The sequence below is a fragment of the Ixodes scapularis genome, unplaced genomic scaffold (genome assembly GCF_016920785.2).
Source record: "Ixodes scapularis isolate PalLabHiFi unplaced genomic scaffold, ASM1692078v2 PGA_scaffold2__306_contigs__length_199485367, whole genome shotgun sequence".
NCBI classification, from domain to species: Eukaryota; Metazoa; Arthropoda; class Arachnida; order Ixodida; family Ixodidae; genus Ixodes; species Ixodes scapularis.
This window is the reverse complement of record NW_024609857.1, coordinates 151,020,515-151,045,895: the sequence shown is the minus strand read 5'-3', so window position 1 is coordinate 151,045,895 and position 25,381 is coordinate 151,020,515. Positions and strand designations below refer to the sequence as shown.

General features: G+C 40.2%; 1 protein-coding gene and 1 non-coding gene across 2 annotated transcripts in view; both read right to left on the bottom strand.

The window, feature by feature from the left end:
• Positions 1 to 23,934, bottom strand: part of LOC8030447 (spermine synthase) — a 32,709-nt gene extending 8,775 nt beyond the window's left edge. Inside the window, exons 1-7 of the mRNA XM_040500888.2 lie at positions 23,874 to 23,934; positions 19,994 to 20,114; positions 18,763 to 18,850; positions 18,398 to 18,453; positions 17,351 to 17,386; positions 14,207 to 14,382; positions 45 to 199 (exon numbers count right to left, since the gene is read on the bottom strand). Of these exons, the coding sequence (XP_040356822.1) occupies positions 45 to 199; positions 14,207 to 14,382; positions 17,351 to 17,386; positions 18,398 to 18,453; positions 18,763 to 18,850; positions 19,994 to 20,114; positions 23,874 to 23,934 (693 nt within the window). The remainder of the gene's footprint in view (positions 1 to 44; positions 200 to 14,206; positions 14,383 to 17,350; positions 17,387 to 18,397; positions 18,454 to 18,762; positions 18,851 to 19,993; positions 20,115 to 23,873) is intronic.
• Positions 794 to 875, bottom strand: Trnas-cga. The gene has a single exon. It is a non-coding gene; the product is annotated as a tRNA-Ser (tRNA).
• Positions 23,935 to 25,381: the final 1,447 nt, after the last annotated feature.

Below are 25,381 nucleotides of genomic sequence, written 5' to 3'. Positions count from 1 at the left end.
TCGGGTCGGCCATTCCGATTCGGCGCGTGCCAGTCAAAGGATATATCGACCATGGTCACGTATTTGGGGTTTTCCTTGAGCAACTCGCATAAGAGGCCTCCGTCTCCGCCCCCCAGAATCAATATCTCCTTGTCGGTGTAGGAAACTCGCCGGTATTTCATCAGGCCGTGGGTGTAGCTGATGTCTTTCTCCGCCAGATCTGCAATCGAGCAGGGACAAAAAGTAATTGTTTCACATATCACCAATTGAATACAATCTAAAAAAATAATAATAACAATTTCTTTTTATGGTACACTCTCAAAAGAGCAGGGAGCTTTGTAACCGGCAAAAATGAAATTATGTTAAGACAAAAAAGAAAGCACTGAGCATGACATCATGTGCTTGCGTCATAATCAGTGTCACAGCGCAGACTGGTCATGTGGGTCGAAAGCACTCTTCCATGTGCTTTGCGTGAAAGTAGGCGCACTGTCTCTGCGCAAGGTATAGGCTGTAGCGTGATCACGTGACAAAAGACCGGCGCGCGACTGGTCCAAGGAACACGTAGCTCTCACCGCACTGTCTGGTTAGCGGTGGACGGAGCACGAGGAGTAGCGCAAAACAAAGACGTTCTTCTCGATCCTGTTACAGCAAGATTAATTGTGATGTCACAATCTTTTTTTCTTTTTTTAGGGGCGAAGGCTCTTAGGGTCTAGCCTTGTCCGGCGTCCGTGCTCACATCGATCTTGCTGGTGCTCGTGAGCTCACGTGCTCACGTGCTCGTATAGGGCAAAAAAAATAAATAAAAAAATGCTTGCGCAGTCGACAGGATTCGAACCTGTGCGGGGAGACCCCAATGGATTTCGAGTCCATCGCCTTAACCACTCGGCCACGACTGCGGGATGAAGGGGGCTCTGAGATGTGGTAGTAACTCAAGAGCTGGGGATGTTATGAATGAAACGTTGCATGTAGCCGCTCAACGTCTATACAGGAGAGGGCGCTGCGGTCAAATGCGTATATAATCGCGTTAAAGTTTGCATGCATTGGCTCAACGTTTACAGACGAGGGGGCGCTGCGGTCAAATGCTCAAATGCGTATATAGCCACGTTCCATACCACACATTCTCTTTCTGACATGGATGAAAACGAACGAAAGGCTCGGCATGCTGCGGCTCAGCGTCTACGCAGGCAAGCACCACCAGAGCTTCGCCCCAATCAACATCACTCACAACGTGGAGATGTTTTTTTTTTCTTTGTGTGTGTGTGTGTGGGGGGGGGGGGGGGCGGGCTGATACAGACTTGTACGTAACGCGTTACAAGTAATTGATTACTTGTAATCAATTACAGTTAAGTGTAATTTTATAACGCTTCAATTACATTTGTCAAGCTGTAACGCTCGGAGTAATTCAATTACTTTTTTCTGTAATCAATTACAAAATCAATTACACAATTACCAATTACATTTTTCATTCCACAATTTTTTTTCTCACAAAAATCAACATAGTCACTCAGCCATGGAGCAAAAATGATTGACATTTTTTTAACATCTAAAAAAAATAAAACTAGGATTAGTCGGCAAATCCTTTTTTCTTTTGCGCCACGCTCTTCTACAAGCGCGCCACCAGCCTTGGCTGGGGAGTTCCGGATCTCGTTGCAGATTGCTGATAAAGTCGACGGGAAGCGGGAACTCGCTATTGACTTTTTAGTGGGCTTTGTTCCTTAGGTCGACGCGTCAGCTACACGACAAGGTCCGGGTCTGAAAACAAAAAAGGGAACAATAACCAAACAAAATTGTGTACGCAATATTTTACTGTGTATTTGTGTATTTCTGTCATCGCAATAAGAAGTAACGTGAAAGTAACTTGAAAAGTAATCAATTACTTTGCAGTAATTGTTCAATTACTTCTGGGAGGCAGTAATCAGTAACGGTAATCGGTTACTTCTTTGACTGTAGTAATTGTAATTGTAATCAGTTACTTTTTTTCAGTAACGTGTACAAGTCTGGCCGCTGATAAGACTGCCCGATAACTTTTGGAAGCGTTCAAGATAAGAAGTGAGGGGGAGAATAAATGCGTAAGCCAATCTTCGGTTTATTTACACACGCAAAACAAAAGATTGGCTTTCAAAGTTCGTGTTGACGCGATTATAGTGTAGGGTGTTTCCACGTCAGATAGTATAACTTTAGGTCCGGGTCATATTTGTTATGTGTATATATATATATAAAAATATATGTGAAAGCCGCGTTCTTGGGAAGCGCATTGAGCTATATGCGAACGCCGTGGTTATTTTCCTTTCAAAAATATAAAAGTTCGAAGCTCGAGGCGTTGAGATTGCCAAGGTTTCACTATGTTAATTTGCACAGCCGTCAATTTCGCATGTAAGCATGCACATTGTAATAACTTTTCTATTTACTTCATAAAAGTTTTCTATTTCTACGCAAAAGAAAAGCATTACGAAACACGTCAAATGACACGTTGTTAAAACACATTCACAAATTATTTACCATCGTACTCATATAAAACAACACAAAATATATCAATACATTTAAATACATTCTACGAATCCATAAGAAAATTGTGCTTTGTCAATATTGCAGTTTTGTCATTAATGCAGAAACGCAGCTCCTTTATTTACATTTAACAAAATTGCAAGCAAATATAAAAAAAAGAAATTAATCTTTTATTTTATTTTTTAATTTTAATGAACCGTTTACAATGACTCGAACTAAGTTGTGATGGCAAAACATCCAGTAACAGGATCTCACAAAGAAAAAAACGACCACAAACCTTTTATCAGTTTGAGCGTGCTTGTCTTCGTTACAAGTGCTTTGCCGCATGACGTCGGCTCCAAACAGTCATTCTCAACCGACAAAGGCTGTACAGCGGCACTGCTCTATCGTAGGGTTCAGAAAACTATGCTGTTCCTAGTCTCGATTTATATCTGTGTTTTCTTGCGCTGACTCTTAAGACCCCCTCCCCCTCCCTCTTCTTTAAAAAAAAAACACAAGAAGCAGTCGAAATTGAGCGTTTTTTGTTTCTTTCCGCAACGCCGTAAAAGGCTGCGCACGCCTTATATATATATATCCCTATAATGTGGGTGGATTTAATAGATTATACCCACCATGTTCTTCATTGAAATGATACCTTTAATTTGATTCATTAAAAATCTAATTGCTAAACTTAATTATTAACCTAATTATACCAAACACTTATTTTTTTGCTAAATTCACCATTCGGCAGGAGCCTATATTACATCAACTTTTTCTTCTGTGCGATGCGTATTCTTTTGACAAGAACAATTTGGCCTGCGTTTCGTGAAACACCCTGTATATATGGCTGAGTGCTTCTTCCAAAGACATTCCTTTCATATAGTATACATTTTGCAGAAATACACAAAATATGAGCCGGACCATCATTGTATCGACTGACGTGGAAACATCCAACAACAAAACCCTTGCAGTAATCGACTTTTATCTGCATTCCATTGTACCGTACGCATGGATACTTGAAATTGTAAGGTGGTTTTTTTGTGGCCACACACTGTTGAACACCAAGATACCGGCTCTCCAGATGCTACTCCCTTTGTTTTCGCGGTGATAGACCTTACTCGTGTGAGGGCTTTGGGCTTCACGCGTGATGTGCTGTGCATACAGTTCGCAACTGACGGCAGTAGTGGCGTCCACCGAAGGTACTTACATATGGCCCGGGGTGCTTGGGAAATGGGAGGGGAGGAGCGGGGGGTGAGGGGGCAATGCAAGGAAACACTAGTATGAACCTAAGGACGTAATTACTTTCTACGGTAGTAAAAAAATGTCTCATTGGAGCCAACGTCGTGCGACAAAATGAGTGAAGGTTTGTTGTCGTTTTTTCTTTATGAGGTTATACTTTACTCAATCTTTTGCCATCACAAGTTAGTTCAAGTCACTGTAAACGGTTAAGGAGTGTTTAAAGAAAATAAAAGATGGATTTGTTTTTAATGTTGACGTGCAATTCGGTTACATTTAGAGAAATGAGCTGCGTTTCTGCATTACTAACAAAACTACAATAATCGGCTAAGCATATATTTCTTATAGATTCGTGAACTGCATTTAAAGATGAACATTTTTATATATTTTGCGTTGTTTTATTTTAAGTAGTTAGTTGGCAAAATAATTTGTGAATGTCTCTCAAAGACGTGTTTATTTGACGTGTTTCGCAAATTGTTTTGTATAGAAACCTTTTATTGTAATTTTCAATTGTTTGTATACATGTAAACCCTTCAAAGAATAAATGGAAAAAAATATTACTACGTGCATGCTTTGGTGTGAAACAGGCGGCTGTGCAAAGTACCATAGTGAAACCTTAAGAATATCCACGCCACGAGATTCGAAATTTCATCTCCGGAAGAAAAGTGGCTACGGCGTTCGCATATAGCTGGAACGTTCCTCCCAAGAACATCGCTTTCAAATGTATATTTTACATAAATATACAAAAATATTACCCGATTCATCATTGTACGATCTGACGTCGAAACAGCCTGCAGTTGTTTTCTTCGTTGAACGTACGTTCAATAAGTTGAAGTTCAGTGCTCGTCTTGTCTGCTGCCTATTTTGTCCTTTGTCAATTGTGCGCTGTATCACCAATATGTAGGCATGAACCAACTCGCCTGGATTGTCACTTTGAAGTTATCCCTAAGTATTTCGAATGGCCCAGTAGATATTTTCTTCTAAAATATATTAATGCAATATAAGATTACGTGGATTTCAACTTATTTTTTGTCAAATCCACATGTACGACGATTATAAGATGATAATAATAATAATATTAATAATAAGCTTATTTTCATGTTTAATATGTTTAATGATGGAGCAAAGGGCAAAAGCCTAAATGGAGGCTTGACTAGCCCCTAGCGCCATACATTGGCTTAGCAGCGAAACAAAAAAAGAATATCGATACACAGGAACAATATTAAGACACGTACTGTGTTATTTCAAACAAGAAATAATAATAAAAAACACGGGACGATTACACTTCATCTAACTGACAGCCCTAGCATACACAAAGCATACACAAAATGTTGAAAATGAGTTGCCGAAGTCCCAGTACAGAAAAAACAAACGCAGGGCCTTGTAGGAAATAGTGTCTAAGCAAAGCTCTTTCAATATAAGTAAGTTTACAGTTTAGGTCTGGTATAATGTAGCGCTTGAGTAGCATATTCAGTACGACAAGGCACGACCATCAAATTTTTCTTGCGTCTAGTAAATTAGTCGGGTTGATTTGGTGTCATACTGCAAGGTTTGACAAATTTGTCAAACCTTGCAGTATTACAATTTTGTCCAAATGAAAATTTGTCCAAGCTTCCTAATCACAATAAAGCGTTGCATTATACTTTATTTTTCTCAAAGTCATCCTTGTTTTATTTGATGTGCATGACTCGCCTTGTTATATTTGGTTGGGTATAAACTGTTCAGTTTCCGTAAAGTGAGGGATAATGAGGTTTGTAATTTGAGTTAGATGAACAGTTTTTTTATGTTACTTATAATCCGTAACCTCGTGTTTTTTTTTTTCATTATATACAAGGCTTTTATTGTTTGTTGCATTTGTGTCTACGCTTGGAAGACTTATGCTCCGTCCAAAGGATCGCCCGCCTAAGGAAAAAGCACAAGGCGTCGTTTATAAAATTCCATGCGCGGACTGTCCGGTCACATACATCGGGGAAACGAAGAACTTTCGGGAGAGAATCCGCCAGCATATGAACGATGTTCGAAAGTTTGACCATGAACGAAGCGCCGTAGCCGAGCACTGCGACGTCAAGGACCACAAAATTGACTTTGCAAACACCAGCACCCTGGCTGTTGAGACCAATCCCAGGCATAGACTTTTTATTGAATCTTGGCACATACAAACAACGCCAGAAAACATAAATAGATCCCTCGGCACTCTGCCGACCGGCTACATGAACGAACTTCGCCACCTCACCGATGCAAAACGATAGACACTGCCGTAGAAGAAGGAAACAGATAACTGCTCCTCAACGGCCATAGCCGCAGTCAACCCCTGAAGAAGAGACCGAGCTGGTCTCGAAACGTAGGGTTTTGCCTTTATACGAGGATTTGGTTGGTGTATATTTTATTTATTATTATTGTTGCTCCCCAACCAGAGAGACTTCTCTCAAATGTTCACCTTCAAATGTAAAAAGCTTTTATCACGTTGTATTATTTTGTTAGATAGAATGCATGTCCATGTTATTATTTTTTTTTTTTTTTTGTGTGTGTGGACTGTAAGGGACCGGTGAAACGTCAGGCTTTTTAGCCTTTTGCACCTGGCTTTTTTTCGGGCTCTGCCCGAGGGAAAACAAATAAAGAAAGAAAGAAAGGTTTGAAAGTGGTTTATAGTGTTTTCTTATTTCTAGTTTTAAATTCATGCATAATCTGGATTGGTAGAGGTTATGCATTTTAGCACTTTAAATTTCTCAAATAGACTATCTCTGCGAAAATCATAAGGCACATTAGGTATTATTCCTATCACTCTTTTTCCGCAACAAAAATAATTTCTGCATGTTCATAAACGTTGTTTTACTCCAGACGAGGTTTCAGTAGTTGAGGTGAGAAGAAAAAATAAAGAATTGTGAATAAATAGCTTCACAGTGACTGGTAGTGTCCTACTGTTACGAAATGTCAGTCCTATAACGCTTGACAATTTTATAAGTGAATAATGTGGTTGGTCCCACGACATTTGTTCGGAGACAATTACCCCAAGGCTTTTAAAATAACTAACGATTACAATTGGGCTAGAATCAAGCACGACACTTTTGTTTAAAGTAACACGTCTCTTGCCTATGTTCCGAGTTTGGTCGGAGTAGCATTGGCAATTGTGACAATATCATCATTATTTTTAGACGAAAATAATAAGCTACAGTCATTATCATATATAACGAATTTTGCAGTGCCTATGTTTACATTATCACTTCTGTAGATTTTAAAACGGTAGGGACCAAGAGTACGGCCCTGAGGAACACCTGAGCGAATATATTTGGCGTTAGAAGAATATCGTCTGATAGAAAGATATTGGCTAAGAATTCGCCAGTAAGAGTTTAGAAGGACCAAACGTAACCCACGGATACCATGAAATTCTAGTTTTTGAAGTAAAATCTTATGATTGATAAAATCAAAAGCTTTCGTGAAATCAACGAATACTCCTAAAACCAATTTCGTTTCCTCAAACATTTTTAAGATGTATTCTTTTTGTTCCAATAGCACTGACTCAGTCGACCTGCATTTTTTAAAACCAAACTGTGCGGATGTCAGAAAGTTATATGTTTATCAGAGAACTGTATTAAACGAGTCAGTGTGATTTTTTCCAAGCCTTTTGAGAATAACGAGAGTATAGAGAGGGGTCTATATATAGTAGCTGAGACTAATTTTATCTGCCTTCTTATGCAAAACTATATCGATTTCGCTTTCTGCATCTTTTCAGGAAACACGCCTGTTGTTAAAGAGAGATTAGAAATGTGACATAGCGGAGGTGTTATTAAGTCAAGAACGTACTTAATTGGTCGAATTCGCAAATTGTCAGAGTCAGAACTGCTACTATTTCTCATTTGAATGAAAATAAAAAAATACCTTAGAATTTGTGACAGGTTCAAGAAAAACGGAATTAATATTTCTATATTCCAAGTAATTAGAAATTTAGTAATTAGTAAGTAGTAGGCAGGTGGAGCTTAGCTTAAACAAGCGACCCGAAGAATTCTGGCGCTTTGTGAAGAAACATACCAGGAAGGAGTCAAACTGCATAACGATACATAATGAGTCTGGTATTCATATGTCACCTAATTCTGTCTCTGAGCTGTTTTCAGAACACTTTAAGTCATGTTTTTCTAATCTCAACACTACTTCTTCTGTGGCATGGGATTCTGATGACTATTTGCCTTTAACGAGTATTACGGTTGATAAGGTGGTTTCGGCTATCCGTAAACTAAATTCTAAGCTATCGACAGGTTCCGATGGTATTCCAAACTTTATTGTGAAGGGCTGTTTTGAAGTGTTTGCTCCTCTTCTCGAAAAGGTGTTTAACATGTCGCTCCAGAAAAGTGTCTTTCCAAACACCTGGAAATGCTCAATTGTTGTGCCAATTTTCAAATCTGGTAATTGTGGCGACATCACTAATTATCGTCCTGTATCTCTGTTAAATGCCTTCTCAACAGTGTTCGAGAAGGTGATGTACAGCCGTTTGTATAACTATTTTAAAAGAAAGATTGTTCCTGTTCAGCATGGTTTTTTAGCAGGAAGATCCGTGGAAACAAACTTATGCACATTTCTTAATTATTCTATGCCAATTGTCCAGAGTCGGGGACAGGTAGATGCAGTATATCTGGATATATCGAAAGCCTTTGACAGGGTTAATCATGAATTGTTATTGCTGAAACTCAAGAACTACGGGCTTGGCCCTAAGTACATTGCCTGGTTCAGGAGTTATTTACATGAAAGACAAAACTGTGTTAGAGTTTCTGGATACCTGTCGCATCCTTTCATTTCTATTTCGGGTGTGCCTCAGGGCTCTAATTTTGGTCCTTTGTTGTTTAACGTTTTTGTAAATGATCTCATATCCTCCGTAAAGCACTCGCAGGTGCTCATTTTTGCAGACGATGTTAAGCTGTTTCGGCAGGTGGACTGTATCGCCGACTGTACTTTGTTGCAAGAGGATGTCTCGTCAGTACAGAAATGGTGCATTTCAAACAATTTACTTTTGAACCCCCGTAAAACCCAAGTGATGTCTTTGTCGAGAAGGCGTAACACGTTATCATATGACTATACTATGGAAATTGAGCCTATAAGTAGGACCAAACTAATAAGGGATCTAGGGGTTTTTGTGGATGACTACCTTTCTTTTAATTCACATATTAATTCCATCGTCAGTCAGTTCATGCGGGCGTTGGGAATAATTGCTCGTTTAACTTAACCATTCAGCAGTCATCACTGTCTGTTGCGACTCTACAGCACCCATGTACGCTCTAAACTGGAATTTGCATCTGTCGTTTCGAATAATATATCTAGCTCAGCAATCGAAAGTATTAAACTTGCACAAAGGCGGTTCGTACGTATAATCTACGATAGATATTTTGGTCGCAAATTTTATTTTGAATACAATCTGATTTTAACTAGACTAGGATTGTGCACTTTATGTAACAGAAGGTCTATCCGGGATGTTAAGTTTTTGCATAAGTTGGTTCACGGATCAATTGACAGTTCTACTTTGCTTGCTTCTTTACATTTTCGCATTCTTGTTAACACAAGTTCTAGAAATCGTAGAGTGTTTTATCCAAATCCCCTTAACTTGTCACCTCTATCACGAATTCAACATGTCCTTCACACGAAGTATTGCGGCATTGATATTTTTTGTACAACTTTGCCCCATATGTTTTACACATGTGCATGATTTTAAAATCGGTTTGGTTATGAATGTATTTTTTGTAACGGAAATGTAAGTCTTACATTGTGCTTTACCGCAAAGGCCAGCCGGCTGTTGGTAAGCACGCAAAATAAATATTGTATTGTATTGTATCTTATTGCTAAACGTGTTTGTTCTCGTACTGTCACCGACCAGGTTCGTGAAGTAGTCACTGAAAGTGTTAGTCAAGGAACAAACAGCCAATGGCACCACCCCGTGATCAATGCTGTCCTACAGGCTGCCAATTTTAACCGCAATTTAAGACAGAGTTTAATTTCCTCCAGATAACGTCCGATCGTCTGGATTGCGCCTGAAAAAAATTTGGTATGATAAACTGCCTTAACATTTCGCAGTATTTAAAAAAAATTGATATCGATGTTTAAGAACTGAGACGGATTCCTTATTTTAAAAATGTTCTGGTATAAATTTTTTTTTTTAATTTTATGCAGCAATTTAGGCGTGATCCATTGCTTTCGGATGTTTCCGGAAACTTTCAAAGTTGTATAAGGGAAATAACGCTTGTAGACAATGGTAACGTCTTTTAAAAACAGATTATACGCTAATTGACATATTCTGATTTTAGTATTGAATTCTAATTTATTTAAGAAATATAAGCTTTAAAAAAATTAAAACTCACATTTGTTATTTCTTGAAAAAACAAAAGTTTCGTTATTTTAGTGTTTTTATGTTTCTTTTTTTTTTGTTTCAACACAGGAATATGTGAAGGTGGTCACTTAAATCATAGCTTAGCGTTCCGGCTTTAATCTGATGAGGCTGTACGTTCGTACTAAAAAGGTCGATCATTGGTTCACTACGCACCGTTACTCTAGTAGATTTAATAGCCTTGACACATCCATTTGTTTCAATTAAAATATTTATTGCACGTTTTGAAGCGCTATCTTTCAACACATCAATAATAAAATCACCGCCCAGGATTAAATCATAATGATTCTCATGAACGACGTGTAAATACCGTTCACAAAACTCAAAGACTTCATCAGTATGGCCATCTGGTGGTCGGTAACGCAAACCTCTGTCAGTGTTACCTGTTTTTACAGAAAGCACTTCGTAGTCGTGGGTGACACCGCAGAAGTCTTCCCAAAGTTCACATTTTATTGATTTATTAACTAGTAAACACACACCTCCCCTAGCAGGTGAACTTTCTCTTCCTGTTTAAGCTTTTTTCTGTTGTTCAGCCACAGACTGCGGGTGGCTTGCTTCGTGAACCTTATAATGACGCCAAGCACTTTGTCTAAATTCGCGTGTAGTCTGTGTATTGCGTCAACCTCATTCGCCGTCAGTGGCTGTACGTCTAGCTTTAAGGCTACATAGTTTATCGTGTCAAGCAGGTCCTCTTTTTCTGTGTACGGGACGCCATGAACTTCAAGGTTTAGTTGCCTGCTATCGCCATTCCAGTTCGTTCACTTCAGTCCTGGCAGCAGTTGCTATTTGTTCATTGTTACGTACTCAATTAGATATTTCATTTCTTTATTCTGGTTTTTGACGTGCACCATTAGGTCATCACAAGCGATTCGTCTCTCCATGAAAGAAGTTTGCAAAACGAGTTTCGTTTGTTATTAAAAAACAAAAGAAAAACAGCGATTTATGCGGTTTGCAGAAAAATCATCGTAATAAACTAGCTCGTACGTTGGCGAGAGTTTTAGTAGACCGTGTTTCCACCTCCGCTAGCCCTCCGCTATGAAGAAACCGCTACTGCGCCCGCGCGCCGATGGCCTTGGCTGTAGAGTTCCGGGTAGCGGAGGGGCTTAGCGGGGGGGGGGGGGGGGGGGGGGGGGAGGGGTGTGCACGGTCTACTAAGACTCGCTAATGTAGACAAACAGACGGTTCCTATCCCTTTGATCGACACGAATAAATGTGATCGTGAGCATCGGCCCAATCGGCATTACCAAGCACTTTGTGCACGCGTAGAGGGAAGAAACAAACTGCTACGAAAGCCAGAAATTATATAGTTTGAGCAGGCAGTTCCGATCCTTGCGATAACGATATCTTATAACTCTCCAATGCATGCTTAAGGGCATCGGCGGAGTATCGGGTATGGTTATCGGAGTCACAGGAACGACCTACTAAATATCTCCATCATTCGCAAAGCCGCACAGCGTAGATCGGCTCGCGTGTTCACCGTCATACTGAAAACGACATTACAATTTGTTTTGCACTGTTTATTAGACAAACTCGTGGATAAAAAAATAGCTTTGCTATTTGAGTTTTTTCTTACTCTGGTAAAGAATTAAAGGAGCACTTGACCAACATTACGAAATATTCTGTTTTAGCTTCATTACAATGCCCCGCATAGTTTCTATATTGAACCATGGTTAAAAGCGCTAAAAAAGACGTATACAAGATAGAAGACAAACACGGGCGCTTTTGTCTTCTATCTTGTGTACGTCTTTTTTAGCGCTTTTAACCATGGTTCAATACAGTCAACACCAACTAGCCCAACAACAAGTTCTTTTATAGTATCTAAAAGCTAAGTGTTTTACAAACGCCTCGCGTAACGTTGGTCCTGAGCAGGAGCGTTTTTAAGGGGTGGTTCGGCTTAGTTCGTTGGCGTACACGGGAAAGTAGGGAATGGTAACTTCACAGGAACTAAAACCATAGTACTTGTGAAACTAACCAGTACGATACTAACATGAAACTAACCAAGATTAAAAGATTACGAGAAATAAAAAAGCAGTCTTGGAAATAGTGAAAATCTAGTTTTGGCATCGGCATATGTGTTTCGCGTGATTACGATCCTCGGGAATAGTATCACGTTCCTTCAATATGCTGGGCAGAAATTCCCTATCACCCAATGCAAACAAATATATCGGGCCTAGGAATAATCATTATAAGTTTCTAAGTTTCGAATGAGTAATAATAATATTCATGAAGCAAGGGTTATTGAGACTTCGTCCCTGTCGTTCTGTGTTTTGTCCCTTGTCCGTATCCCCAGTCTCGGGTTACAACTATGCTCAATAATATTCTGTTGCTGCCCTCTATAATTTTTTTTAACACTGCTAATATTCCGGGGAATATTACCAGTGTTTGCGGTTTCAAGTAACGGCGGTACCGGTAACGCGTTACTTTTTGGCCGAGGCTATTTTTTCGTGATTTTTATTTTTTAATGTATTTTTTCGGTAACGCAGCTACGCACTCGTTACATTTTCAAAGCAGAAACGGGTAACGCATTTGCGTTACTTGTTTCAAGTAACGGGTAACGTTGTTACGTTTGTCGTTACATGTTCTTCCCAAGACCTGAAAAAAAGTGAAAAATGTTTTCTTGTTTCTATACTTTGTTTTACCGTAAGTCCAGACGAGGCCGCGGCTACGAGCTGATCATGGTGTTCGTCATGTACGTCTTCCATCATGTACTCGTTCTATCATGTACGTGTTCTATCATCGCGTTACATAAACTAGTCATGTTTCTGTACATAAACAAAAACGCCCGTGACTTTGACGCTGCTTGATTAGTCCCATTAGCTCGTAGTGTCGGCAGCGTATAGGCGCCATGTAATTAATTATTGGACTGATTCTACATTATAATTCAGTTAAACGCAAAGGTGCAAGCGAGCTGGACAAGAATGACGAGAATAATCCCTGGAGAAGGCGACCAAGAGGGACAAAGGACAAACAGAATAATTCAGGGATTATTTTCGTCATTCTTGTCCAGTTCGCTTGCGCCTTTGCGTTTAATTGCATTATAATCATAACCTTAAATTGCAAGCTTCACCCTTGTTGGTGCTAGACTGGTGGCAGCTGATAAAACCCATTTGCTCTACTGACGTCTAACCCCTGGTTAGCTCAGTTGGTAGAGAGCTCCACCTGTAATGGAGAGGTCCCGGGTTCGATACCCGGACCAGGTGGATTTTTTCGGTCGCGCACCAGTCACCTAGCTGTGTTTGGAGATTTGTGTTTGTCCTTTGTCCCTGTTGTTCCCCCTTCTCCAAGGATTATTTTCGTCATTCCACATGGCTTCAAAATTTTGCCGGTCTTTACCACAACGCCCACGCCCTTTGTACGAGCGTCGAAAAACGCTGCCGCTTAAAGAAAACGCTGTTACCGTCAAGTAATAAATAAAAGGTAAGGCAAAAGTAATGTGCCTTACTTTTTATCGGTAACGGTAATGGGAACGCGTTCCTTTCTTTGAGGGCAACGTAGGTCGGTAACGCGTTGCTCTATTTTGCAAGTAACGAGTAACGTATTTCGTTACTTTTTTTTCGGTAATGCCTACAACACTGAATGTTACGATATATGCAGTTGTTACGCTAAAATTCAGTTTTTGGTTTTTTTTTACAGAGTTTTGTTGGGTACGAGTTGTCCCCGAAAACAGAAGACTGTTTGTTTCTTTTTTCACCGCAGAAATTAACTACGCGAACGCTCAGTTTTCGCACAAATGTAGCGCTAGCGGTTCGAACCAGATGCCAAAGTTTCAGAACAAACCGTGATCTTATTCAAAAGTTATAAGCGATTTTTTTGGAAACTTTCAATGGTAAAATGGTGGCTGACGAAGCCAACGCTTACACCGGGCCGAATAGCGAAAACTAACACAAAAAAAAACAAAAAAAAAAACGGGCCCCGTTTTTACATTGAAAGTTTTAGAAAATCACGAAACTTCTGAACAAAAATAACGGTTAGTTTTGAAACTTTGACGTCCGTACTATTCGCGCTACTTTTGGGCGGGTCCATCGCGTTTGGCAATGCTTGTTTTATTCTTGCGGTGAAAACACACTGAACATTTTTTTGGGGGACGCTACTTTCGCGAGGGGGCTCAAGAGGCGAGTGCCCCAGAATGTCGATGAGGCTCACTTTGCAAGTCGTCCAGGAGAAGGCAATTCCCCAGCGTAGGTGAGTGAAGGATCTTGACGTGCTGGTACTTGGAGTTCTCCTCAAACACGATCTTGTCAAAGTCGTACTCAAGAATTCTCTCGTCTGAGGTCGTGTAGTAGTTTGGCACCGTTGTTCCTCGCTTGATGAGAGGAATTCTGCGATCAATCGTATTAAAGTGGCAATTTGGGTCAGTTGGTAAAAAAAAAAATGAAAGCCGTTTACAATTCCCTGTAACGCCGGTTAGAGCGCAGCTCTTGAGGAGGAAGATGGAAGCGTACTGAGGGATAGGTGACTCCTTGAGGTCACGTGACCTCAAGGGGGTCACGTGACTTCAGGGGGTCACGTGACCTCCGGGGGTCACGTGACCTAAGGGGGTCACGTGTCCTAAGGGGGTCACGTGACCTAAGGGGGTCACGTGACTTCAGGGGGTCGCGTGACTTCTGGGGGTCACGTGACCTAAGGGGGTCACGTGACCTCGGGGGTCGCGTGACCTAGGGGTGTCACGTGACCTGGGTGGGTCACGTGACCTCGGAAGGGGGGGTCACGTGACCTCGGGGGGTCACGTGACCTCGCGGTTACGCCGACGGCGACGGCGACGCCAACGGCGACGGCGACGCCGACGCCGCTCAAGCCGGAAACGGGCCCCTAAGAGCTGCGCTCTAAAACACAAGGACAAGAAAGTGGACAAACAAGGGCGCTTGAACCCGTATGTAGTATGTAAGCGCCAAAGAAGTACACAGGAACAAGGAAGTAGACAAAGCGCCCTTGTTCGTTTACTTTCATGTCCCTGTGTGTGCGTTTTTTTTTGTGCCGCTTGCGTGATTAATTGCAATTCCAAGACAGACGTACAAACTTATGTATGAAAGTATATTCAAAAAGCACTAGAAACGAAATGCCAGAATATTCTTGGTGTTTGAAATCGGTGTACTAGCGCCGGTGGCTGAAAAACCGCCGAGATAAATTAGTAATAGCCATTTCAGTTTTGTAGCTCTGTCGGTAAGTCGACACAGCGAAACGTAGCAGTAAAATGGCAAAACATAAGCATTAAAGCAATGATATCTTATTTAATGTGAAAATAAACTTGAAAAGTCATGCGAAACATATTGTAATTTGGGCAAACACATCATTTCTAAAAAGGAAAAAATAATTTGAAACAATGTTTTTCCAGAGCGTCACTACTGCAGGCTGAGCAAGGAAAACTACAGATTCCCTTTCATTTTGGTCCTTGAATGTATGATCTTTACGGCGGTAGTTTTGACAAGACGGTACATATTTTATTATGTATTACAACGAACAGCAACTATATGCTAACATATTCACTAAACATTTCTGGGGCTTGATGTGATATCCTAGCCGAACTGGGTGATAAGGTCTAGAGCAAGCTACTATCGGTGCCACCCGCTGGACGCTCAGCAAAACGGAGCACGCCTCGTTGAGGACGAGGCGTGCTCCGTTTCCTTACAGCCTGAAGATTCGGAGGTAGCCTAAATATGGTCAAAACCTAATCAAAGATCATGGCACGCCCCTCTTTCTGCATCTTGGAGAAGACACCAGAGGGAGCCGTCGGACGGCGTTTTCATACAATAATTTCTGTATTACGTCGCCTACACCCAAAGATTTGACTTTTTTTTTTGCGAAAATATAATACACATTGCGACTATAATTAGCAATAATAGTAACGTCGGGAATCTCCAGGTAATTAGTTATTTTTATTGATAAAATATTATGAAGGTAATGGAGACCCCCCCCCCCCCCTTTTCCGAATAAAAAATAGTGCCCGTGTACTTCTGTTGCTGCGAGTTTGCTGGACTTCTTGCCATCCAGAACGGGTCATTTCTATTGATTAAAGGCCAACAAACAATATGCCATCAAAAACAAGCTTCTACAAAAAGCACTTTAGGATGGACCTTTGGGGACTCTACAAGCCACCGGAGCCTGTCCAGAACACAGATCTTGTCACGCAACCTTCCGGTTGGGCGGAGCAACACGCGGAGTGTAAAATTGCGTGATAAGCGCGGAGTGCCGGGTTCCGCTGCCCTATGGTGGAAGCCCGGCGCGCATTAAGGTTTGAGTCATTTCGCAAGTGGTATAGGGGTACTGACAGTAAACGAGCACCCCGTATCGTTGTGTTGGAGCGTTCATGTTGACCAGGGTTATACAAACTCGAGCGTTTAAAATATGGACACAAAATACTTTTAACTAAATCTAAGATGCCAGGGCTTACTTCCCAAGGATTTCCGCCTTGAGGTGTCGGTCTTTCTCAGTGTGAGGATACAGTGCCTATCGTTAGGTAATCATTGTAAGGCACGATGTATGAAGTTGTCCGTTCAATTTCGCGTTTTTACGCCCGTTATGGGCTTACCGGGACAAAGAATCCTTTGGGTTCACGAGGAAAACGGAGTTACAAACCTTTACTACAGAAAATGTTGTGGGAACAGGTGATTCATTTTAAATAGAAAATATATACCTCAATGAATTATTTATTGATGTAAGAAATGAATAATATAATAAAAATCTGTTATTTAAGAACAAAAATATTACTGGCTCATAAATGATATTATGTATTCGATTGATTGCTCGAAAATTAAATTGTTAAATAACTAGTTTACTTAACGCGCATTCACTTTGTTCTAAGTTTACACGACTGCAAATATACATTACTTTAGTCATATTTTGTTAGTTAACACAATTAAACAAAACAAAAACAAGTTTATCAAAATAACAGCTGCAAAATCGGGCGCAGATAAAAAAAAACTACACAAATTTATAGAGCACAACCGATAATACTGCACTCTCTAATCCTTGAGAAGCTACAGAAGAGCAGTCCTTTCATACTAATTGATTGCCGCAAAGTCATCCCAATGTGCACACAGACAGTGCACACTAAAATGTATGTCTTACTCAGATGAAGCAAAACCAGGGTCGTGCAAACAGCGTGCCGAACTGAGATGAACTTAATGTTTTCATGCAAAACGTTCAGGCTAAGAGATTATTCAATATTGAATTGTTATTAGAACTTTCTAAGTGTTTTTCTTTACGTTTGAAAGTATGCGTACAGTCTTTCGGAAAGTATCTAGGAAATGTATACATATTCGAAATCCTAACTTTTGCTTCCAAACTTACGGCCTTGCCTCACACTGAAGTGAGCAGAGTTCAGACCTGGTAAAGGAGAGAGAGTGCATCATCTTGAACAGAGAAAGGGGGCGCTTTCAGTTTGCAACAACCGTGATCAATTGCAGTTGCCAAACTGTGAGAAATGGCACTTGGACCAACGCCTCCTAGAATGCAAGCCCCTCTCGCACTAAGAAACATTTCTTCCAAAAATCTTTAATCACTCTTATATATTACTTGTTTATTTATTTACGTTGGTAAAATGCCACTAAACGTTCGTCTAAAGCACGATTTTTCAATAAATCGACTAAAAATGCAATAACAAAGAGCCACTGTGAGCCAGAAAAAGTTGTGTACAGAGAGGTAGAGCTGAAGAGCAACTTATTTACTCCTTTCTGAACAAAGTTTTGCAAACCGAACTTTTGTTCAGGTACTTGAGAGCTTTTTGTTTCTTCTTCTAAACATAATTTTGATACAATTGTTTGATCTTTTTTTTAATAAGAAGCTTTTTAGGTTGGTGAAGAATTCCTCATGCCTGAAGAAATGTTTGCGTCCTGAAGAATCCTAGCTTTGTCACCCTATATCATGATTTGTGAAGAAAGTTTGAAGGAGACCAGATAAAACCCAAGTCGTTGGGCATCATAACAAGGGTAGAGTTTACAAGTAGAAACGCCCAACCATCTTAATATTCAACTAATATCCTACCCCAGATTAATAAACATACCAAGTGTCACGTTGCTGAATACTGAACTTACCAAGAGCATTTCAAACATGAACGGCCACGAGTTTTTCCGAGTCAGATATTTTATGCTGGGCCGTGGACGTTAGTTTTACTTCGGATATTTCTAATATGAAGATTTTTAACCGTAACAATAAAAAAATACCACTTTAAAAGTGAAAACCTATCGCGCGTTAAAAAAAAGATGGAGAGTTTTAAAAGTAGTAGTGGGCAGCAAATATTTTTTGTAACAATTCTACAGAAGCACACACACACAGGCAAATACCGGTGATAAGGGTTGCTTTATATGGCATCCCACCATTCTTGGTTGACTGTCGTACCTTGCTATCCGAGTTTTGATGCTGTCTTTTATCTTCAGTTTGAGCTCTTCCATGACCTAAGAGGTACGAAAATATATATAAAAAGATTAGTTTGAAATATTTTTTGCAAACTAGGTGCGTAGCGCGCGCTAGTGGGAGTGTGGTGCCCGTAAGCTGAATATGATAGACGAATATGCATGCAGGTCTGATGGCACAAAGGCCCGCTGTTGGTGCGCCAAAACACCCCTTTGTGTACGACACGCCCGCCATAGTGCGGCACATATGTTGTGCTCTTTGATACGAAACGTTGTATATGCTTCCCGAGTGTCGCCCCTTTGACGGGACTAACGTTATTTTTCCTTTACGCGAAACTCATGCAAACTGACCTGGTTGGTGAGAGGAGAATTTGGGTTTCCGTCTTCAATGGTTACCGTCAAGAAGCCAGTCGAATAAAGGTTAATGATGCATGAAAGTCTGGTGTGAAGAACGGAAATACGATACATCATCATGACGTTGATTTTACACATTGACAGTCCGAATCACCAAGCTTTGTACCTTTTATTTTTTCGCATTAACCGAAAATAGTTATAACTAATTAATATCTAGCCAACCTACAATATTAGAAATAAGCCTCTTTAACAGATGGCCTACAGAGTACCAGATGGCACGCTTCAGACCCTGCCAAGTTGTCTATACCTGTCGTACGAAGAATAAGCGTCCAACTGGGCCTCGACATTTCATTAACTTTTCGCAATATATTTACACATCAAACAAGCTGTAACTGAGTTTTTGGTATTCAAACCACTGTTTTTCATTTCACTCTCTTTTCAGCTCGATTTCTCTGGTATTTTTAACCTAATCCTTTTGTAAGACCAGCACTTGTTACTTGCTGGATTGTCCCTTCCTGCTAAGCTCGAACAACCTCGTCCTCTTCCCTTTGTTAACGCGGGTACCGCGTGAACAACAATACCCCCACGGATAAATGCTGACGTTCATTAAACGTCAGCAGTTGTTAGAGATGTCTTTCATTGTCTTGACACAACACAGTGGAAGGCAATGCTTCGATAGGAACATCATGTATAGGATGACTCAATGGTTTTTTGGAGTGGCGCTCTTTGTTGTGATTGATACCAACAACGCGCGACAACGGTAAAAATACTATAATAATGGAATCCAAAAATAACGGAGAAGTATCGCGTGCTCCAGAACAAAACATATAAAGAAGCATCGTGTCTCAAAATGGCCTGATGTCACTACCCTTACACAGACGTATACACATTAAGAACCTTGAGTAGATATTTGCGATACCCCCTAGAACGACACCCGATAACGATATGAAGCATCCACAAAAGCGACGGCGGAGAGTCAGATATCGTTATCGGAGTTATCGGAACGATCTACTAACACTCCTTACTAAGGCCCCCTAATCAATAAAGACTTTTCAGTTGTTCGGCATACCGCACAATGTTTCGTATGCTGCCCCACACGCTCGAAGTTCACAATAACATCCCTTGTCTGGTTCGCAGCTTACGCGGAAAACAGGGCAAGTGAAAGTCCAAGCCACTAGTGACGGAATGGATACAGCGTAATGACCCCTTGTCACAGACGTAAGCGTACCGTTCAGAGTCGGCTGTGTACAAGTAGAGGTGCGAGTCAACGAGTGCCTGATCGTGTCTTCGCACAAGACTGAGCGTAGACAGGACATCTTCAACGGACTGTACTGCGCTGGATCTGCTTCCTGCAAAACGAAAATAAGTTCGCTGATGCCGAGGGACGTGTTTATTATGACCCTTTTTTTTGTGTGGAAGCAGGACAAGTGAACGAATAAGTTTTAAATATTTTGAACGTGTTGAAGCGTACTAAGTGATTCACGACGTTAGTTGGGCAAACTAGAAGAAAGAAAACTGTGTAGTTATTTGTTCATGCAAATGGTAATAGAGATGGGAATTGTTCATGCGAACGGTAATAAAGATGGGACATCAGTTGCAAATATATTTTGTTTTGTTTTTGTTTTTGTCCACGAATAAATAAGAAAAATAAGAATTGGGCTCTAGCAATTCCTTAAGTCATCTGAACTAAATATTTACGTGGGCTCATGAAACAATTTCAGCTGCACAATGTTTGGTAATTTGACATTAAAAAAAATTAAATCCCATTGGTATCTAACGTTCAACAGAAACTAGGAAAAACTAGCTGTCTTTAATGAAAAGTTAATCACTTAATGACTCACAGACATCATTTTGAAATAGCTACAAACACGTGAAACAACGTGAAATCCCTTAAAGATGTATGAGTTTCAAGTAAAAGTGTGAGCATTCACTTAATACACCGCGTTTAGTCTCAATCTAAACTCAATAGCTTTTTTTTAATTTTAAGTCCTATTGAACCTTCAAATGGTATTTATTGACCACTGCGTTTAATTGAATTTTCAGCAATTGCATTTTAATTATATTTTTGGCAATAGTGTTTCAATATAATGTTTGCAATTGAGTTTCAATCGAATTTTTGCAGCTGTGTTTAAATAAAATTGTTTGCAACTGCGTTTAAAAAAATCCTGCAACGTGTGGGGAGTTTTTATAAAAGTTCCTTAAAGCATGGAACATGGAGGAAACAAAACACATTAAGGCAACGAGCACAAACATCATAAAGCTCTCACAACACATTAATCACACTCCCCTTGACTACTCTACCGCCTTTTATACTTTACATATTAAAGGCCTTCATTTGGCAGGTGACCACCTCTTCGGAAGTCTTATAAATGATAAACAGTGTTTCGACGTCATTAGACGCTATCCCTTAGTAAAAACAAATCAAAACAAAAACACATTGGTACAAGGAATAATCGTTCGGTGCAGTCGCTAAATTCAAACTCGTTTGCATGTCTCGTGAGTCAATTCAAATGAATGGATACTGAGTTCTAAACGAGCAAACACAATGGCATTCTTAATGAGTAAATTCTAAAGAATATATATTGAGTTCATGATGAGCAAACTCAATCGCATTGTTGATGAGTAAGATCAAAATAATATATATTGTATTCTTATGACCAAACTCAATTAGATTCCTAATGAGTACCTTCAATAAAATCGATATTGAGTTTCTTATGACCGAACTCAATTGCATTTTTAAGGAGTAAATTCAAAAGAATATATATTGCGTTCTTAATGACTACACTCAATCGCATTCTTAATGAGTAAATTCAATAAAATCAATATTGACTTTCTTATGACCAAACTCAATTGCATTCCTAATCAGGAAATTCAAGAGAATCGATAATGAGTTTCTTATTTGAAACTCATGAAACGTGGAGTTTATATTGAGCTTCGATTTACTCTATAGGAATACATTTGAAACTCAATCGAAACTAATTGATCATTTTTGTAAGGGATTGGCGGCTACGTCAAAGAGGAGAGCGTCGATCTCAAACACGCGGTTGGATCGGCAAATAATCAGGACCGATTCGCTGCCAAGGTGCGCTGCTGAGTCGAGAGAGAGAGTTTCTCTTTTTCTCAAGGTTGCTTTTTCAGAATAGATATTTGTTTGTTTCCAAAATTTACTATTGAAACTTTTTGTTGCCCAGGAAAATGGGCGAAACAAAGAGGAACAGTAACATATAAGTCAAGGATCTTGATATGCTTGTATGAACATCGTTGTATTTGTGTTATTGTTCCGCCTTAGCCAAACTTTGACGGTACTAATTTTTAGTAGTTAAATTAGGTACTTGTAATCGATGACTTTTTGGAGTAATTTTGAAATAATTTGAATACATTTATAAGCAAGTAATCACAAGGGTAATCTGATTACTTTTTGAAGTACTAAAGCTACTTGTAACTGTTACTATTTTTCATTCGACTTCCTTAGTTTATATAAATTTTCCAACAAGGTCTCCTCGAACCAAGTCCTTGACGGGAGGATTTCTTACCAAAATTGGTGGATTATGAAGATAACCAGTTCATAGTTGAGTAATTCTAATCCAATTTCGAACAGAACGAAGACTCTTTTTTAATCAAATCGGCAGAAAAATATGTCGTTTTGAAAATCCAAAGTAATGGGAAAAGTAAAGGTTACTTTTTTCAAGTAACAACCAGTTACTTTTCTTTTCAAGTAATCGGGTAATTAGTTAAATGCTTTTTAACCAAGAGTCATTGTGATTGTAAAGAATTAGGTGTTAGAGTAACGTGTCGAAGACTGTCCTTAGCACAAGTGCTCAGCAAAAGCTGACGAGCGAAAAAATAATAGGTCGCTTACAACGTACCATAATAAAACGCATAAAACGTTTGACACTTCACGTGTAATATTGAGTGCAAGCAATAACTACTCTCTATGAGACCACACAAGCTGCGTCGAGTTACAATAAGCATCTATCATGTAGGCGCAGGCCGCTAACGGCTTACAATTAACTCCACCAGTCGCAAACAGCGACATGCGTGCAAACGTAAATACCAGAGCAGCCTATAAAACACATTCTTAATTAAAAAAACAAAAAACTGATCACGATACTTTTAAAGGCGAAGTGTTGTTTGTTTTGTTTTCGCCTCAAGTTTTATTGCTTAGGCTAGTGCCCCAAGACTACTTTCCACCATATCAGTATTTTTTATGTCAGCCCTTTACTCCTGAGAAAAAAAACTACTGGCAATCGATTGTTTGTGTTAAGACACGCAGTGTACCCTCCCAGTTCTGGCGTTCAATTGGTCTTAAACTTTTCTTTTTAATACTCAAAATGTCTACGCATTTTTTTTTGCCTTATGAAACTAAAGATTTTAACTCTGGTTGTTCTTATGCTAGTGAATTCTTGTTTGCTCTCTAAGGTGGCATCTCCTATTACTATTCGTAGCTTCAAAAGTTCCCCTTATGTAACAGACTCAGCTGGGCTCCTTCGGAGAACATGACACGCAAGGATAGATTTTAAACGTGCCGAGTCCGGGTTACTATTCTCCAGAACTTCCGTGATGTCGATCATAAATGTCGAGCTTGAAACAATGCTCGTCCGTATACAGTTCCTTAAGGAGTACATTATACGAAGTTCAATATGTTATTCTAGATAACACAATCAGCTATGGCCCCCGACAGCTCAAGAAACGCAGGGTGCGGCGACGCATCCTATCATCGCTAAGGAGCCAATGAAGGTGTGACGTTTGCCGATAGCAATTTCGCCCACCCAATTAGGAAGCAACAAGCCTGATCATGGTTTGACCGTGCCCTGCGTTTGTTAAACTCTTAGTGAATCTAACGAAGCACAAGACTGAGATACATTCGTGCTTCTGCGTGATCGTTTAGGTATGGCCACACTGTGGCACCAGATTTTATTTTTGTCCCGAAAAGGTATGGCCGCGTTGCGCAGAAGGCTGCAGGGGCACGTTAACTAAACCATAGTGATAAAAAAAAAAATGAACGCTTGGCCCGGAGACATCCGAAGTTGTCATGTTCAGAGGCGTGTTAACTGAAGGAAGTAACGACTAGTATAGTAGGGTTCAAAGCAGGAATGAAAGTGTCATACCTGGACTGTCCGTGACGCTCTGATCCAGCCAAACATCCATCATTGCTGTGCGGACAGCCATAATTCCCAGAATACCTAAAACAAAAGGAGCGGAAATGTCGAGTTTCATTAGCTTATCTGCCCGCAATCATGTATTTAACTAATATTCGTAAAAAAATGGTGTGTAGTTTCACACACTGGTTAGTAAAATCCCTTTTCAATTTACCAGAGCCCGACTTGCTAAAAACCGCATTCTCTCGCTTGGTGACGAAAACTATATTTATGCGGCATGTTTTATTGTAATAAAAATCTGCAAATAAACTATCTTGTTTTTAGCACGTGCTTTTGTTACATACGAATTCGAACCCACAAAGTCGGGGTAATTTTTTTTATATCCGAGATCAAACTAAACAAAGAGTTCCCTCGATGTCGTTTCGTACAAAAGCTATTTTTGTACCGACATAAAGAAAATAACTATCCCGATCAGAGACCAAACCACGACAGCGTCTAGAGAATTATTATCAGCTCGTGCCTTAACGACAGCGCGATGAGTATGGGGCGCAGACATTTTCGCGGAGGTAACGTCGGCAGGTACACGCAAACCATTTCGTGAAGGTAGCTCCGCGATTCACAAATCACTATACAGTAAGCAAGAACCGTGAACACAATGAGTCATTCCCCGCGTTCCTTAAGCTCTCAGCGACATGCTATTCAACATGATCATGCAGAGAGGGGGGTCGGGCGGGGGAGGGGGGGGGGGGGGGGGGTCGGTAAGTGGCGCCAAGTGCGGTGGCGGTGACAAGGTGCGAGAGCCTAGAATGCATTAGCGGAGGGTACCCAGTGAAATAAGCGAGTTTAATTCAACACCGCTGCTGCGCATGTACACGTTTTAATTTCAGACAGATCAAGGGCGTAGCAGACAGTGATGCAAACAGGCCTATCCGAAGCGAAGGACGTATAATGACGACCGATATGAGCTCGCCTCAATGTTCATAATAATTTGTTGTTTCTCTCTTGGTTTTACTGAAAAGCAGACGAGGTATTTTCATGCAACTGTGTTTGGAGACGCTGTCGTGTTTTACTCGTTTGGTTTTAATTGTTTCCTCGAATTTTCAGTATTTTTCGCGTCAGCTCAACTGCGCGTTTAGTCTTTAAGTAATTAGTCTAAGCAATGTAAAGCGCCCGCTCTCCCGTAAAGTGCTCGGGAGAGCCAATCGCTGCAATTTACAGAGGGCGCATAACTCGGCGAATGACGGGGCTGATAATATGTTAAGATCACATAATATCGGTTCGCGCTGTGGCACTGAGCTTAGTGAAGACAGTTCTTTTTAAGCAATGAGCTTTTCTAGGATCTTAGGTCACTTTGAGGTATGGTTCTTGCCGTTTATTTTATCCGCTATATTTAGCGGGGAAAATGCCGTCGTATGGCCTAATGTCAAGTAACCTATATACACATTCAGTTTCCTCCTCTAGGTTTAGCGGTAAAATTGAAGTCACGTGACATCAATACCAATTCAGTTTCTCATCTA